General features: G+C 43.5%; 1 protein-coding gene across 1 annotated transcript in view; it reads left to right on the top strand.

Moving 5' to 3' along the window:
• CDH3 (cadherin 3) overlaps positions 1-14,889 on the top strand; it is a 43,409-nt gene that overhangs the window by 9,916 nt on the left and 18,604 nt on the right. Inside the window, exons 3-5 of the mRNA XM_026495090.4 lie at positions 13,145-13,233; positions 14,386-14,511; positions 14,709-14,864. Coding sequence (XP_026350875.1) covers positions 13,145-13,233; positions 14,386-14,511; positions 14,709-14,864 — 371 coding nt within the window. The remainder of the gene's footprint in view (positions 1-13,144; positions 13,234-14,385; positions 14,512-14,708; positions 14,865-14,889) is intronic.

The raw sequence follows: 14,889 nt of genomic DNA on the forward strand, positions 1-14,889 counted from the left end.
CATGGACTCCAGGCTCAGCGGGGAATCTGTTTCTCACCTCTTCCTCTCCCTCAAATAAATAAATAAATAAATCTTAAAAATAATAAAAACCCATTAGTTTTCACACTAACCATTGTTTGGTGACAATTATCTAAATGTTTCAGAAGTATTTGAAGTCATCAAAACTTTACAAAATATAAGCTGCTTACCTCAGAAGTAAACTGTAAAATCTCAGCACTTGCATTATTTTCCTTGAGTGTTGAGAGTTTGAAAATGTGATGTTCACTGAAAGCAAAAATGAAAATTTTCTAATTTTTCTTTAGATGTCAAAATCTAGTTAGCAAGCATTTTGCTGAAGAAAAGTTGATTTCCATTCTTTCTTTCTTTTTTTTTTTTTTTTTAAGATTTTATTTATTTGTCAGAGAGAGATGGAGACTCAGCACAAGCAGGGGGGAGCAGCAGGCAGAGGGGGAAGCAGGCTCCTTACTGAGCAAGGAGCCTGATGTGGGGCTCCATCCCAGAACCCTGGGATTATGACCTGAGCCGAAGGCAGGCACTTAACTGACTGAGCCACCCAGGCATCCTGGTTTCCATTCTTAAAGAGGATATTCATTTATGATCTTATTTTCTCCCCCAAGAGGTGCTTATGGGCTTTTTCTTAAACCCAAAGATTGCTGTAATAAACAGTCTTGTAGAAGGCAGTTGCATGATTTAAAAGATGCATTCTTGAAAACCTCAAATAATTCATAACTCCCATGATTGAAGACTTACGTTCTCATGTGACTGTATGTGAAGTGTATGTGTGTTAGGGGAGTGCCTACAATTCACTAGTATCTCCAGTTGTGAAATTATGTGACTTTACACTATTTAATTTGGGAGGTTTGCATTTCTTCAAACTTTGCATATAAAATGGGACTTGAATATTTATGGCACCATTTCAAATTTCTATAATTGAAATTTGCATAAAATGTGTTATAGTGTGTAGAGTGCCTGAGCTGGAGTTCCACAATGCCTGGGTTAAATCTGTCTATTTAACAGTTGTGGAAACTTGGGTAAGTTGCTTAACCTCAATGCCTCAGTTTCCTTATCTGTAAAATAGGGATAATTATGGGGATCTGATAAGGCTTTGGTATGGATTTAATGAATTAGTATATGAAAAAGCATTTAGTAAATAAATGTTTAGGTGTTAGCGGTGGTGAAGTAGCAGTATTGTTATAACTGTAATAGTTTGTATACATATTTCCTTAGAATGCATTCCTAGAAGCAAAATTGGTGGGTCAAAGGACTTTCATAGTTCGCTCAACATTATCGAACACCTACTTTGTATCAGGCACTGAGCTAAGTGTTGAGATACAGTGATAAGCAAATTCCAACGTAGTCTTTGCCTTTGGGCATTATTGAGAGTAATAAGGAAGATAGACAATTAGATAATAACAAGTAAACATATAATTACAGTTGTAATAAATTATGTGGCAGAAAGTTACATAGAGCTTCCCTGAGAAAGTAACTTGCTTTGGGATGTGAAAGATGTTAGGAGTTAACTGGGTAGACTGGAGCGGGAGTGTAGAGACACACTGTTGTGGACGGGGGAGCAGCATGTGTAAAGGGGTTATGCTGCATTTAAGAAGAGCACTAATGTGGCTAGACAGCAGAGACAGGGAATTGAGCATATTAAAGATTTTTTTTTTTTTATCCTCAGAACAATGGCACACCATTGATGAGTTTCCAACAAGAAAGTGATCTTATTTCATTTTTTCAAATGTATGATCTGTTGTGTTTTAAAAGATCCTTTTTTTAAAATGGAGATTTTTGCACTCATTGAAGCTAAATATGATGCGGTATGTACTAAAGCAATGTGGGTAGAGATGAAGAGGCATGAATCTTGATCATTGACCGGGAAGGGGAGTCTGAAGGAAAAATGGTCATCGAAGACGATGATGCTAGTTAACCGTATGCCAGGCACTGTGCAAAGTATTAATTGAGTTAGATATTAACATCATTCCATTTTATAGGTGAGAAAACAAACTTGCCCAAAGGTGGTGATGGAGCCAAAATTAGAGTCCAGGTACTCTAGACCCAGACTCTGAGCTGCTTCTGGGACCCAGATTTTGGGTTTGAGTAGCTGAGTACATGATATGTCATCCTCTGAGAGACATGAAAAAGGGCCATATTTGGGCTAAGAGTTAAAGATCATGGATTTGCTTTTTGACATCCTGATTTCAAGATAACCTTTAAAACATCCAGGGGGAGGGGTGCCTGGGTGGCTCAGTTGGTTAAGCATCTGCCTTTGGCTCAGGTCATGATCCCAGGGTCCTGGGATTGAGCCCCACGTTGGGCTCCCTGCTCCATGGGGAGCCTGCTTCTCCCTCTCCCGCTCCCCCGCTTCTCCTTCTCCCTCTGCCTGCCACTTCCCCTACTGTGCACGCTCATTTGCACTGTGTCTCTCTGTCAAATAAATCTTTAAAAAAAAAAAAAATCCAGGGGGAAATACTGCATAAACAGATAAAGAAGTTCTCCAGGTGAATCACTGAGCTATGTTTGGGAAACAATGCTTTTACCCACCAGACCCTTAATTGCTATCCCAGATATCCCAGGGTGATCACTAAGATCTCTGTTCTGGTATGGTCCTGGAATCCGTAAGCCAGGCAGCATACCTCATGCTGAACTTTGAGTCAGCCCTATTCCAAACTCCCAGGGTGCTGTGGAGTACTGCCCAGCTTGGGTTTTTCTCTGAGGATTATAAGGGAGGACCTGCTCCCAAGGGTAAGGAGGAACCTGAGTAGTAATGCAGCTCTTTGAAAAGAGTTTTCAACAGAGAAGCAGAAAGAAATTCCCCAGAAAGAATTGCTTTCTCCTCAATAACATGGGGTTACATAACTTTACTAGTGGTGGTGGTGGGGGAATCATAACATCTAATTCTGATAGCAAATCAAATATATAATTTACAGAAAAACCAGAAGATAAGCAAAATGGAAGCCCACCATCCATAAAGGACCTCTGTTGTTTCAAATGAACATTTTCAGTAGATCTGCCAGGGCCATTTCCCTCACCAAGTGTTCACTGATGTCTAATCTGAGGGGGAGGGCCGGAGTTCCAGGGCTTCACTGCCCTCCCGCTCGCCTTCCAGTCCTGCTCCCCTAACAATCCAGCTTCATCTTCTACCTCGGTGGGTAGAAGGGCTCCATGCTGAGGGCCTCTAAAGCCTGGTGGGCCCCCTCTGCTGGAAGATCCAGGTCCAGAGTTGAGCGGTGCTTTGAGGGGGGCCATCTGGCAGGAATAGCGACACTCTGCCAGGGTCATGCTGTCGCCCAGGAGCTGCTTGTCTGTGTAAAGCCACTGCTGCACCGGCGGCCACTTGAGAATGCCCTCCACCAAGCGTTCCACCATAGTGCTTGACTCCTCAGCGGGGCTGAAGATGGTGACCTTGTGTTGATGAATCATCACGATCACCTCCATGGCAGTGAGTTCACTAGCTCCACTCTCAGCTTTTGGAAAACAGAGTCTGGGTCCTCTGAGGACCGCTGTGGAGCCGCCTCAAGCGCCTTATCTCCCGGCAAGGCACCAACTGCCTGCGGGGTTATTGAACCCCTTGGCTTCCCAGCATGTCTTGTGGACTCCGCATGCCCCAGCCCACCCCTCCCCCTAGCCCAGCATCCTTCGCGCCCACTCCCTCATCCAGCTGAGTGCCTTAGCCTAGGTCTTGCTCACTGTCCACCATCTTGGGTTTCCTTTTCTTCTGGGATCATTGGTGCTAGGGAAAGCTAGGGCACCTTCCTGGTGCCAAGGCTTAGCCCTATTCCCTTTCTGTCTTTGTCTTTTCAAACTCCCTCCCCCTGCACCTTTCCAAGTATAAAAATATTAATATTTTATATCTATAAATGACTATTTTGTGGGTCGCCTGGCTGGCTCAGTCAGAAGAGCATGGAACTCTTGATCTTGGGGTTGTGAGTTCAGCCGCTTGTTGGGAATTAAAGATTACTAAAAATAAATAAACTTTTATAAATAAATAAATGGCTGTTTTGTGACCTGGCTTTTTTTTCCTCCTCAGCAGAGCAGGGTTTTTCCTTGATAGGTTCTCTTTTTCTTTTTCTTCTTTTTTTAAAAGTATTTATTTATTCATTTAAGTGATCTCTACACACAACGTGGAGCTCCGACTCAGGACCCTGAGATCAAGAGTTGCATGCTGTTTGACTGAGCCAGCCAGGCGCCCCTATAGGTTTTCCTTTATGATATTTAATGCTGTAGATGAGACATTGAGTGACAGTAGCACACATAACTATTCTGTTGAAAGTTAAGTTGTTGTGACTTTTTTTTTTTTTTTTTTTTTAAGTTTCAGCAACAGTTATGAATATCTTTCCGGTTATGGTTTTGTCCTGTCTGGGATGATTTTCTGACACAACTCCTGGGTCAAAGGGCTTGTTTAAGGCTTCTTGTCAGGAAGGTGCCAATTTACACTCTCTCACCCCCTAACAGTTTATAGCAGCACCAACACTCGTTCTTTTAATTGGTATTTTAGTGAACTATTTTCCTAAGTGTAGCTTTACTCAGGAAAATGCCAGAATCTTCTTTTAAGGCGGTTCTGTATACTTATCCCATGCAACTTGTTATCCCAGCCCCTTAACAGAAGGCAGTGATACTTATGAGCACACATTTGTTTGCTTTGTGAGCTAGATGTATCCCTAAGCCAGAATGCAGACTTGATTATCTCTCTTCCATCCCCCACAAGCTTCCTTTTGGCTACAGTACTTTAAAACTGATAATACTCTTCCCTTCTAGTTTAAATGCCCAAAGATCAGCAGGCCAGTTGGCCAAGATTGATCACTTGAAGAACATTTTATTCCCAGAGAGATGGGTGGTTTTATTTTGTCAGAACATCCAGTAAAGTTGGACATTGAGACTTTATAGCACCTCCATGTCGTGGCTGAGAAGACAAGATCCTGACCTTCAAGGGTGTTCCCTTGGCGGTGGGGAGGCGTCTAGGCAATTCCAACCTTAAAAGCAGGACTGGAATGTGTTCTCAGCCCAGTATCCGTCAGTTCTTATAAGTCTACTTAAAAAGCTTTCTTTTTTTCAACAGCTCTCGTACCCCGGGGACTTGACTCTTCTCACCCAACTTTTATAGTGGTGCCAGTTCAGGATCTAAGGCCAGGCTTGGCAGGATGGTCTTTAGAGAGGAGCTTTGAGCACAGGCCAGGGACTCCTGGTTCCATTGGATGTCTTTTTATGTAGTGCAGATACACAGAGCTCTGATTATTATTTCTCTAGAAGCAGTCTCAAGTTACTAACTCCCTTCCCCAACAATATTCTAGGAATTGTGTACTTAGGCTCAATGCTGAAAGCTATCAATTTATATTAAAATACTTAACTCTCCATCAGCTTCATTAGCTTTGTGATTCAGAATTTCTTGAGTCTAGGGTGGTTAAATGATTTTAAGGTCCCAGGTGGATGCGGAAGAACTCTGTTTAGGTGTCATTTCCAGTCTTAAGGTCTGAACTATTGCCCCATGTGCTCATCAGTGCTCACCAACTTGCCCTCGGAAAAAGTTTGACACAAGCCCATTCATGCTCTCATGTCTTGGCCAAGATGTGTGGCCTTGTGGAGCTAGGCTACAGTCAGGAATGGGCTTACTTCACTAGCTGTTAGAAGGTGGGGTAGAAGGGGATGAGTGATGATGAGACCTGGTTTCAGATCAATTTCATTTTGAAACCAGTAATCCAAGCCAGTGGTGCCAGGAAACATCTAGGAGGAAGTTGTAATGATCTGCCCCAGGGCTTACCATTTGCCAGCCTCTCTATGACTCATGGCTTACAGAAAAAACTGCTCATGTTCCTACACGTGCCTCAGCAAGTTTCCCTGGGCAGTTTTGCTTGTCTGTAAGGTGGCCATCCTCTGCCTCCCCCCGTAAACCATAGAGCACCCCTACCAAACAGTCCTCTCCTAATGCAGACGGAGCCAGCTCCCGATCAGGCTCTTCGGTCCTATGTATCTCCTTGCTTTGGTGCTTCATCCCTCAGGTAAAGCATTTGGCTGTCTCTGACCCCTTGCCCACTTTGAGAGATGGTTTCTCTTTGGTGTAGGGAGAGGCCCAGAGTTAGGATCAGAAACCTAAATTAGTTGTGAGTAGTTGTGAGGTGCTTTTTATTGAGGGCTTGCTGTGAGCTAGAAATAGTACTCAGAGCATATAAACATTATCTTATTTAACGCTCCAAATAATCTTGAGAGTTAAGTAGTAATATTTCCATTTTCAGATGAGGAAACAGCTTCCATATGCGCCCACAATATGGATTTGAGCCCAGGTCTTTGAGACTGTAAATCCCATGCTCTTCGTCATTTACCTGCCTTTAGGATTTGAAATCTGGTCCTACTGCTTCCTACTTATGCGGCCTTGTATACTGGACTTACCTCTCTGCAGCTGCTTCCTGAGGCACTGTAGTTCCAGGCAGCCTCTTGTTTTCTGAGTTGTCATAATGGGGGCAGTAATATTCACCTTGCAGGTTATTTTCTAAGGAATGGGATAGGAAAACACTTAGCTAGGTGTCTCAGGCAGAGTGGGTTGAGGCTTGTTCCTGCCTGCCTGACTCATGCCCCTGGGTTGTGCTCTGTATCCACTGACTGCAGGTTAAGGCTGATGGGGCCAGGCCCTCTGATGCAATGAGAACACGCAGCCTAAGTGGGAGGCACGTACACTTGGAGTGCATGTCTGTTGACTTCTCCTTGATTGTTGGCACTGTCCTCTCTAACAATAGGTGGATAGCCAACTATAAATATTTGGAACCATAGGATAATGGAAATGTGCCAGCAACAGGACACTGAAGTGTCCTGTGCATTTTGCGGGGTGGGGCAGATTTCGTAGAAAACAGGGAGAGGGTTTCTGGGTTCCTGGAAACTTTCAGAGTTTGGGGGATTAAGGCTTCTGATAGGGGGCGCGTCAATCCATTAGCCTCTAAATGGATAACCTGATAGGAGAGGATGGAGACCTCATAGTGTTTTGTTAGGGGAAACAGCTAACAGACTTATCTGGCCACCCAACCCTCTGCTAGCTGAAGACCTTCCCTTAGGAAGAAGGCTGTTTTGAGAATGGGAAATGGGACTGTTAATTTTTTTTAAAGATTGATTGATTGATTGATTGATTTCAGAGAGAGAGCGCACAAGTGGGAGGGGCAGAGGGACAGGGAAAGAGACTCTCAAGCAGACTCGGTGTGGAGCGTGGAGCCCCATACAGGGCTTGATTGCATAACCCTGAGATCACCACCTGAGCTGAAACCAAGAGCCAGACACTTAACCGACTGCGCCACCCGGGTGCCCCGGGACTGTTAATTTTTTATCAGTATTTGAATAGCTAATGCATTCATGCAGGTCAGAATTTAGAAGTGTAGTCAGTAAAAAAAAAAAAAAAAAAAAAAAAAAATCTCATCCCTGTTCCCTACCTGCTGGTTTTTCCACCTGTAAGCCCAGCTTTTTTGGGTCACCTTCCAGAGGATTTTTCAAACACAATTAAAAATACAAATGTTAGCATATTAATATAGACTATGTTGATCTTTATCTCTTGTTTAAATTAATTGTATGTCTTAGAAATCTTTCCATATCAATACGTAGGAGCTTCCTCATCATGATTAGCTTTTTTGTGTTTGTGTGGCTGCGTAGTGTTCTTTTGTATAGATGGTGTCATAATACAAAGTTCATCTCTTATTGATGGACATTGGGATTGTCTGGGGTTTTGCTATTACAATCAATGCATCATTGAATAGTTTAGTAGAAAGGTGATTTTGGACAGGAGGCAATATCCTGTACAAATTTAAAGGTACTTGAGAGGGGCGCCTGTGTGGCTCAGTTGGTTAAGCGTCTGCCTCGGCTTGGGTCATAATCCTAGGGTCCTGGGATCGAGCCCCGTACAGGGCTCCCTGCTTGGTGGAGAGGCTGCTTCTCCCTCTCCCCACCCCCTATTCATGCTTTCTCTCTCAAATAAATAAATAATCCTTAAAAATAAAATAAAGTAAAGGTACTTGAGGATAGACGCTTGTTCCCTGATGCATCATCCCTGGTTTCTAGAAGAATGTTGGACACTTAGGAAGCACTCAGCTAGCTCTTGAATCAACCGCTACGTTGAGGAAACTGGCTTTACAATCTGAATACCCTGGGTTCTATCTCCATTTTCCGTTCACTAGCTGTGTGACCTTGGGCTATCCTCACCTCTGAACCTTAGCTTCCTGGTGTGTTATAAGAGTCTGTGTAAGCTTCTGGGGTTCACAGATTTGTGGTTTGGGGTTTTATCTTAATTGATGTTCAAGATGGCTCTGTGAAGGGGCACCTGGGTAGCGCAGTCGTTAAGCGTCTGCCTTCGGCTCAGGGCGTGATCCTGGCGTTCCGGGATTGAGTCCCACATCAGGCTCCTCCACTGGGAGCCTGCTTCTTCCTCTCCCACTCCCCCTGCTTGTGTTCCCTCTCTCGCTGGCTGTCTCTCTCTGTCACATAAATAAATAAAATCTTAAAAAAAAAATGGCTTTGTGAAGTCTAATTTCCACCTTCCAAATGAAAAAACCTAAATTCGTAATAAGTTGGTTCAATTTCTGCCTCAGCATATTGTTGTTCCCAACTAATGGCATTGAGGGACCTTTGTATGCATCCTTAACACACCTTTAAGAAATGCTGAGTCACCTAAGGAGTTTTAGGTATTCCCTTTATGCTTTTCTTATTCTTATTATATTAAGGAGCAAGTGTGTTTGGTCCTACTACTTTTGAATTAACTCTAATAGCATGCATCTCTCTTTTTAAACCAGGGGAAAGCAGGCCTCAGGCATAAAACTTCAGCAAACAATTGATTCTGGGACCCACAGAATTCAAGTGCTTTACCCAGGATCACCAAGCAAGTTAACGTTAATGCTTCCCCGGGTCTCTGTCCCTTAACTGCATCAAAGGCAGACCCTAACATGCACTCTTATTCATCAGTCCTTTACTTATATTCTCATTTAATCTTCACATCAACCCTGTGAGAGTGATATTGTTATTTTCCCGAAGTCTAGTGCTTTCCTCCAAATATCATACTGTCTCACTGGGCATCTAAAAGTCAAACTCTGCTGTTGCAATAGATGGAGAAGGAGAACAGGTAATGGGAGGTAAGGAAGAGATTTAAACAAAACAAAACAAAACAAAACAAAAACCCCAACCTATTGGTGTATCAGAGAGACAGAACAACCATAGTGGTTAAGAAAATGACTCAGGCCATGAAGGTCTGGGTAACACTTCTAGCTCCTCTGTTTCCTAGCTATGCAACTTCAGTGAATTCATTTAACCTCTGTTTTCACATTCTAGAAAATGTACTTTAAATCTCCTTCATAGGGTGCTTGGTGAGGATTAAATAAGAAAGTATTTAAATGTCAGCTGTTAATAGGAACTCAGGAGGGGAGGGACTCCCGACTCCTGAGAGTGGTGCAGGTTGCATTAGTTGGCTAGGGCTGCTGTAACAAAGTGACCCAGAGTCAGGGGCTTAAGCAACAAAAAGTAAGGCATTAGCAGGGTTGGTTTTATTTGAGGCCTCTCTCCTTAGCGGGTAGATGGCTGTCTTCTCTCTTCGCTCTGTTACTGTGTTCAGATTCCCTCTTGTAAGGACACTATCACATTGGCTTGGGCCCCACCCTAATGACATCATTTTAATTTAGTCACCTCTTTAAACGTTCTGTCTCCACATACAGTCAGTCACATTTGGAAGTGCTTGGGGTTAGGACTTCAACAGATGAGTTTGGTGGGGAGAACGATGCAATTCATGTTTAGAGAAGAATCTGACAAGAAATTTTAAAAAAGAAGTTGCTGGTAACCCCAGTCATTGGAAAGGTTCATTTTCTTCTAGTCTTTTGAAATGTGCGTAGTTGCATAAATTATATAGGACTTTATACATTCTGCTTACTTTGTTTCACTTCATAGCATAAGAACTTCCCTAGATAACTTAAAAACTTTACTATAAATACCATTTTGCATAGTTGGATAAATAATCCGTGGAGTAAGCGTTCCATAGATTATTTAATTGTTGCCCTTTATTAAGGTGATTTCACCTTTGCCATATATCATTCTTGGTCCTTTTAGTCCTCGGGAAAGCCAGATTTCTCAGAAGATGGGTCTCTAGAGCTGTGTGCAGGAGGCAAAGGGCAGGGTCACTCTGGGAGTCTCGTTACCTCCAGGACCCTCTGGAGTTGACTCAGGCCTAGATCGCTCTTCCCCATCCTACTGGCCAAGCATGTCAGAGTCCACCACTCTTCAATGGGGACCTCGTCAAGGGGACAGCCTGGTTTCTAAGTATCTTCTCTTTGTCACGGGCACATTCCAGCCTCCCCCACCAGATTCTGCCTCTGTGTGCGAGCTCTTGGCTTCTAGGGAGGTGGCGCTGGGCTCTGGGGAGCTGAAGGCAGCTCTGAATGCCTTTAAGCCTCCCTTCTTCCCCCTTCCATTCACTGACCCCTCTCTGCAAAGATGACCCGTGTCTTCACTTCATTCACCTAGGTTAGTTGTGCCTCTTCTTGAACCTCATGTCGATGTGGTCATACCTAGGTCCTCTCCTACATCTAGCCTCTGTTATTCAGCAGTAGGTTTGTAAGATTCATCCACGTGGTCATCTGTCCTTGTGGTTGATTCATTTCATTATGTGAATATACCATGGTGTTTCTGTCCATTCCTCCCTGATGGACCTTTGGGCTGTTTCCAGTTTTTCACTATTAGAAACAGTGCTGCTGTGAACATTATAACACATGCCTTCGGGTGAGTGAGTGAGTGTGTGTGTGTGTGTGTGTGTGTGCGCGTGTGTGTTGGGTCCCTACTGCAAAGCAGAATTGCTAGGTCTTGGGGAATGTGTATATTTAGCTTTGGTAAATACTACCCAACAGTTTTCCAAAATGACTGTTCCATTTTACACTCCCACATCAGACTTCTGCTGTTTTTTCTTATTGAAGTAAAATATGCATAACATAAAGTTGACCATTTTAACCATTTTAAAGTAAATAATTCAGTGGTGTTAAAGCACATTCACAGTGTTGTGCAACCAGCATCACGGTCCATCTCCAAAACCTTTTCATCATACCAAACAAGCTCTGTACCCATTGGACAGTAACTCCACATTTGCCCCTCTCTTCAGCCCCTGGTAACCTCTAGTCTACTTGCTCTCTTAACTATCCTCAGTACCTCGTATATGTGAAATCCTACAGTATTTGTCCTTTTGTGACTGGCAATTATTTCACGTATGATGTCCATATTGTAGCATTTGTCGGAATTGTATTACTTTTGGAATAGTGTTCTCTTGCATGGGTATACCACATTTTGTTTATCTGTTCATCTCCGAATGGACACTGGTTGTTTGCACCTTTCAACTACCAAAAAATGGTACTATGGAAATTAGTGTGCAGGTGTCTGTGTTCCTGCTTTCAGTTCTTTGGGCTGTACACCTGGGAGTAGAACTGCTGGATCATACCCTAGTGCTATGTTTACCTTCTGAGGAGCCACCAAGTTCTCACATGGCAGCCGCACCATTTCGCATTCCCAATGCCAGAGGATTCCAAATTCTTCCCATCTTGCCAGCACTTGTTATTCTCCACCCGCCCCCCCCCACTTTTAAAAATGGTTTTTCTAGTGGGTGTGAAGTGGTATCACACTGTGGTTTTGATTTGCATTTCCCTAATAACTAATGATTCTGAGCATCTTTTCATGCTTATTGGCCATTTGCGTATCTTCTTTGGACAAATGTCTTTTAAGGTTCTTTGTTTTTTAATGTTGAGGTTTAGGAGTTTTTATATCTGGATATTTATCATTTAGAATTCTTTTTCTTTTTTAGGGGCGCCTGGGTGACTCATTTGGTTAAGTGTCCAACTCTTGGTTTTGGCTCAGGTCATGATCTCAGTAGGTCATGAGTTAAAGCCCTGCACTGGGCTCTGTGCTGGGCGTGGTGACTACAAAAAAAAAAAAAAAAAGAATTCTTTTTAATATTACACTCACATACTGTTTGAATACTTTGTCATGTTCACATTGCTTTTGTAGTTAAAAAACTCATCTGTTGGGATGCCTGCCTGGCTCAGTTGGTAGAGCCTGCGACTCTCGGCCTTAGGGTGTGTTTGAGCCCCACATTGGGTGTAGAGATGACTTTTTAAAAGATTTTATTTTTAAGTAATCTGTATTCTTTCTTATTTGGAGGAAGGATTTTTTTTTTTAAGTAATCTCTACATCCAACATGGGGCTCGAACCCACAACCCCAAGATCAGAAGTTGTATGCTCTACCAACTGAGCCAGCCCAGTGCCCCAAGGAAGGATTTTTTTAAAACAATCATCATCAGAGAGGAGGAAAGGAGTGGCAGCAGCAGAGGGAGAAAAATAAACCAATTCTCGTCATCTGAGACTAAAGGACAAGTTTTCAAAACATAGTTGGGGGGCCTTATGCCGACATTTCTGTGGCACAGCACTGTCTCCATGGGCCTTGTCGTGCTGCAGCCTAGTTTAATGATGCACACTAGTGTCTGGGCCAGCATCAGGGAACCAAGGGGTCAGAGCATGGTGCTGAAGGGCCCAGGTGTGCCCTAGGTGCCCTCTTTTCATGCTTGGCCACAAGGAAGGGTGGGTAAGAACACTCTCTAGCGAATACCTTGGAGTCAGGCTGATGTGGCTTCTGAATCTCAGTTTTCTTATCTTTGAAAAGAAGCTAATACCTACCTTGGTGGTTAAGGTAGTTGTAGGGATGAAATGGGCCTGGTCTCTGGCTTGGTGAATGGTAGTTATCACCTCAGGGTGCTTATTTAAAGGGTGGCCAAGCAGGGGGATTCCGAGGGAGCACGATAAACTGAAACAGCTAGAGGTTGTCCAGAATGATCTGTGTGGGTAACCAGGTAGCCGGATGCATATTACATGTAGGTAGACTCATAGTCTTCCGAAATGCTGAAAATCTTGATTCTTTGGAGTCATGAGCAAAGAAAGGGGCTTGGCTTACAAACCACAAAGTGATCCTCCCTCTTGAGACCAAAGTTGGAAGCCCCATCTGCAATTCGTATTTATTTTATCACAATGGAGACCAAAGCCAGGTCTCCTTCCGGCTTGGAACAGTCCTTGATGCAGAGGACTGTTGTCAAGTGTTGCTTCCCCCGAGGTAGCTTCCAGAAGCCCCCTCCTTCCTCATATTCTCTTTCTTCCTTCCCCACAGTGATCTGCGTGGACTGCCCCAGGCAAGAGTCAACAGCCCTGCTTAGCACTGATGGTGATTTCACTGTGCCAAGTGATAGAACAGTCCAGGTAAAACACCCCGGGCAACCACAAGGCAGAAGAAAACTGCTCTCCATGCATGCCCAACTTGCTGCTGGCCAGGAGTTCGAGGTTTCCGTGGCCATTATGAACCATGTACCACCTGAGAAGAGGCAGTGCTGGCCTTCAGTTGCCCGCAGTTTGCAAACTCTCACTAGGGGCGCCAGAGAGTCAGGCCTGTGGGGCAAACTGCCCTGTGAGCATCCGCCCTGTGGCTTTCCCCTGGGATTCCCTTTCCCATCTCCCTTTCCTTCTTTCCCATATCATCTGGCTAAACCCTGAGGGAAGGTGATTCCAGCACAGGGCTGCCAATCCCATGAGCCTCTGGGAAGACACACCTGAGGCACTTAGGCACTCTTTCTTTTAGTTTTTTGAAGGGCTAATATATCCACGTGGTTCAAAAATTTAAAAAATATTAAAAAGTTACACAATGAATAACCTTCCTTTGTTTCTCTGCATCTACCTAATGCCCTGTCCAAGACACAGATAACCACTGTTACCAGTTTTTTTCTACCAAAATTTCTTTATATATTCTATATTTGTTTGTATTAAATACATTGTTATATATTTTATATATGTATACAGATACACAAATAGACTCTTTTTCTTCTTTCATGCAAAAGCTAGTATACTATTCACATGTCTGCATCTTCTTTCTGCACTTAAAAAATAGGTCAATATACTGCCTGTCCCCTTCTCACAGATAACCCTGTCATTAGTTTCTTTTGTATCTCTCCCCCCATACTGTGTTTATATATGAGCCACTATGAATACCTGGTCTTATTTTCCTACCCTTTCACACAGAAGATGATACGTGTTAACTTTGTTAAATTGTTAAATAAAATACTAAACAATATTATAGTTTAGTATACCTTGTTCTTTTTCACTTAACAGCATTTATCAAAGATCTTTCGTGCCAGGACTTTCTCATTTTTAGAGCAGTATAGCAGTTTGAGTAGATGGAAGTATTATAACATGTATTTAATTGGTTCTCTATAAGTGAACACCTGGGATTATTTTCAATTTGTCTTTTGCAGTAAACCCATTTAGTTCTCTCTCCTCACCCTTAATTTCTCTAAGTGAGAGGATGTTGGGTATCTTCCAGCTGTTCGCATGTCTTTAAGGGGTCTTCTCTCCTTGCAGGAAAGGAAAGCATTGAAGATCTCCCCAGCCAACCGTGTCTTGCGAAGACGCAAGAGAGAATGGGTGGTTCCACCAATATCTGTCTCTGAGAATGGCAAGGGCCCCTTCCCCCAGAGGCTGAATCAGGTATGACTGCGTCTTCTCCGCAGAGTCATTGGTGGGTGCAGGGACCCTCATCCAAGGGCCTGCTGATGAGGTTTCTTGCTCCTGGAAGCCTCTGTAACGGAGCAGTTTCTGATAAAGGAGGGCCTCTCCACCCCTTCACACCTTTGTTGCTGTCCTAAGATAGTTGAGACTTAGCAGCTATTTTCTTTTGCTTCCAGCTCAAATCTAATAAGGACAGAGGCACCAAGATTTTCTACAGCATCACAGGGCCTGGAGCAGACAGTCCCCCTGAGGGCGTCTTCACCATAGAGAAGGAAACAGGCTGGTTGTTGTTGAATAAGCCACTGGACCGGGAGAAGATTGCGAAGTATGAGGCAAGTAGCCTGTAGCATCCCACAA

This window comes from Ursus arctos, unplaced genomic scaffold (assembly GCF_023065955.2).
Source record: "Ursus arctos isolate Adak ecotype North America unplaced genomic scaffold, UrsArc2.0 scaffold_19, whole genome shotgun sequence".
Lineage (NCBI taxonomy): Eukaryota > Metazoa > Chordata > Mammalia > Carnivora > Ursidae > Ursus > Ursus arctos.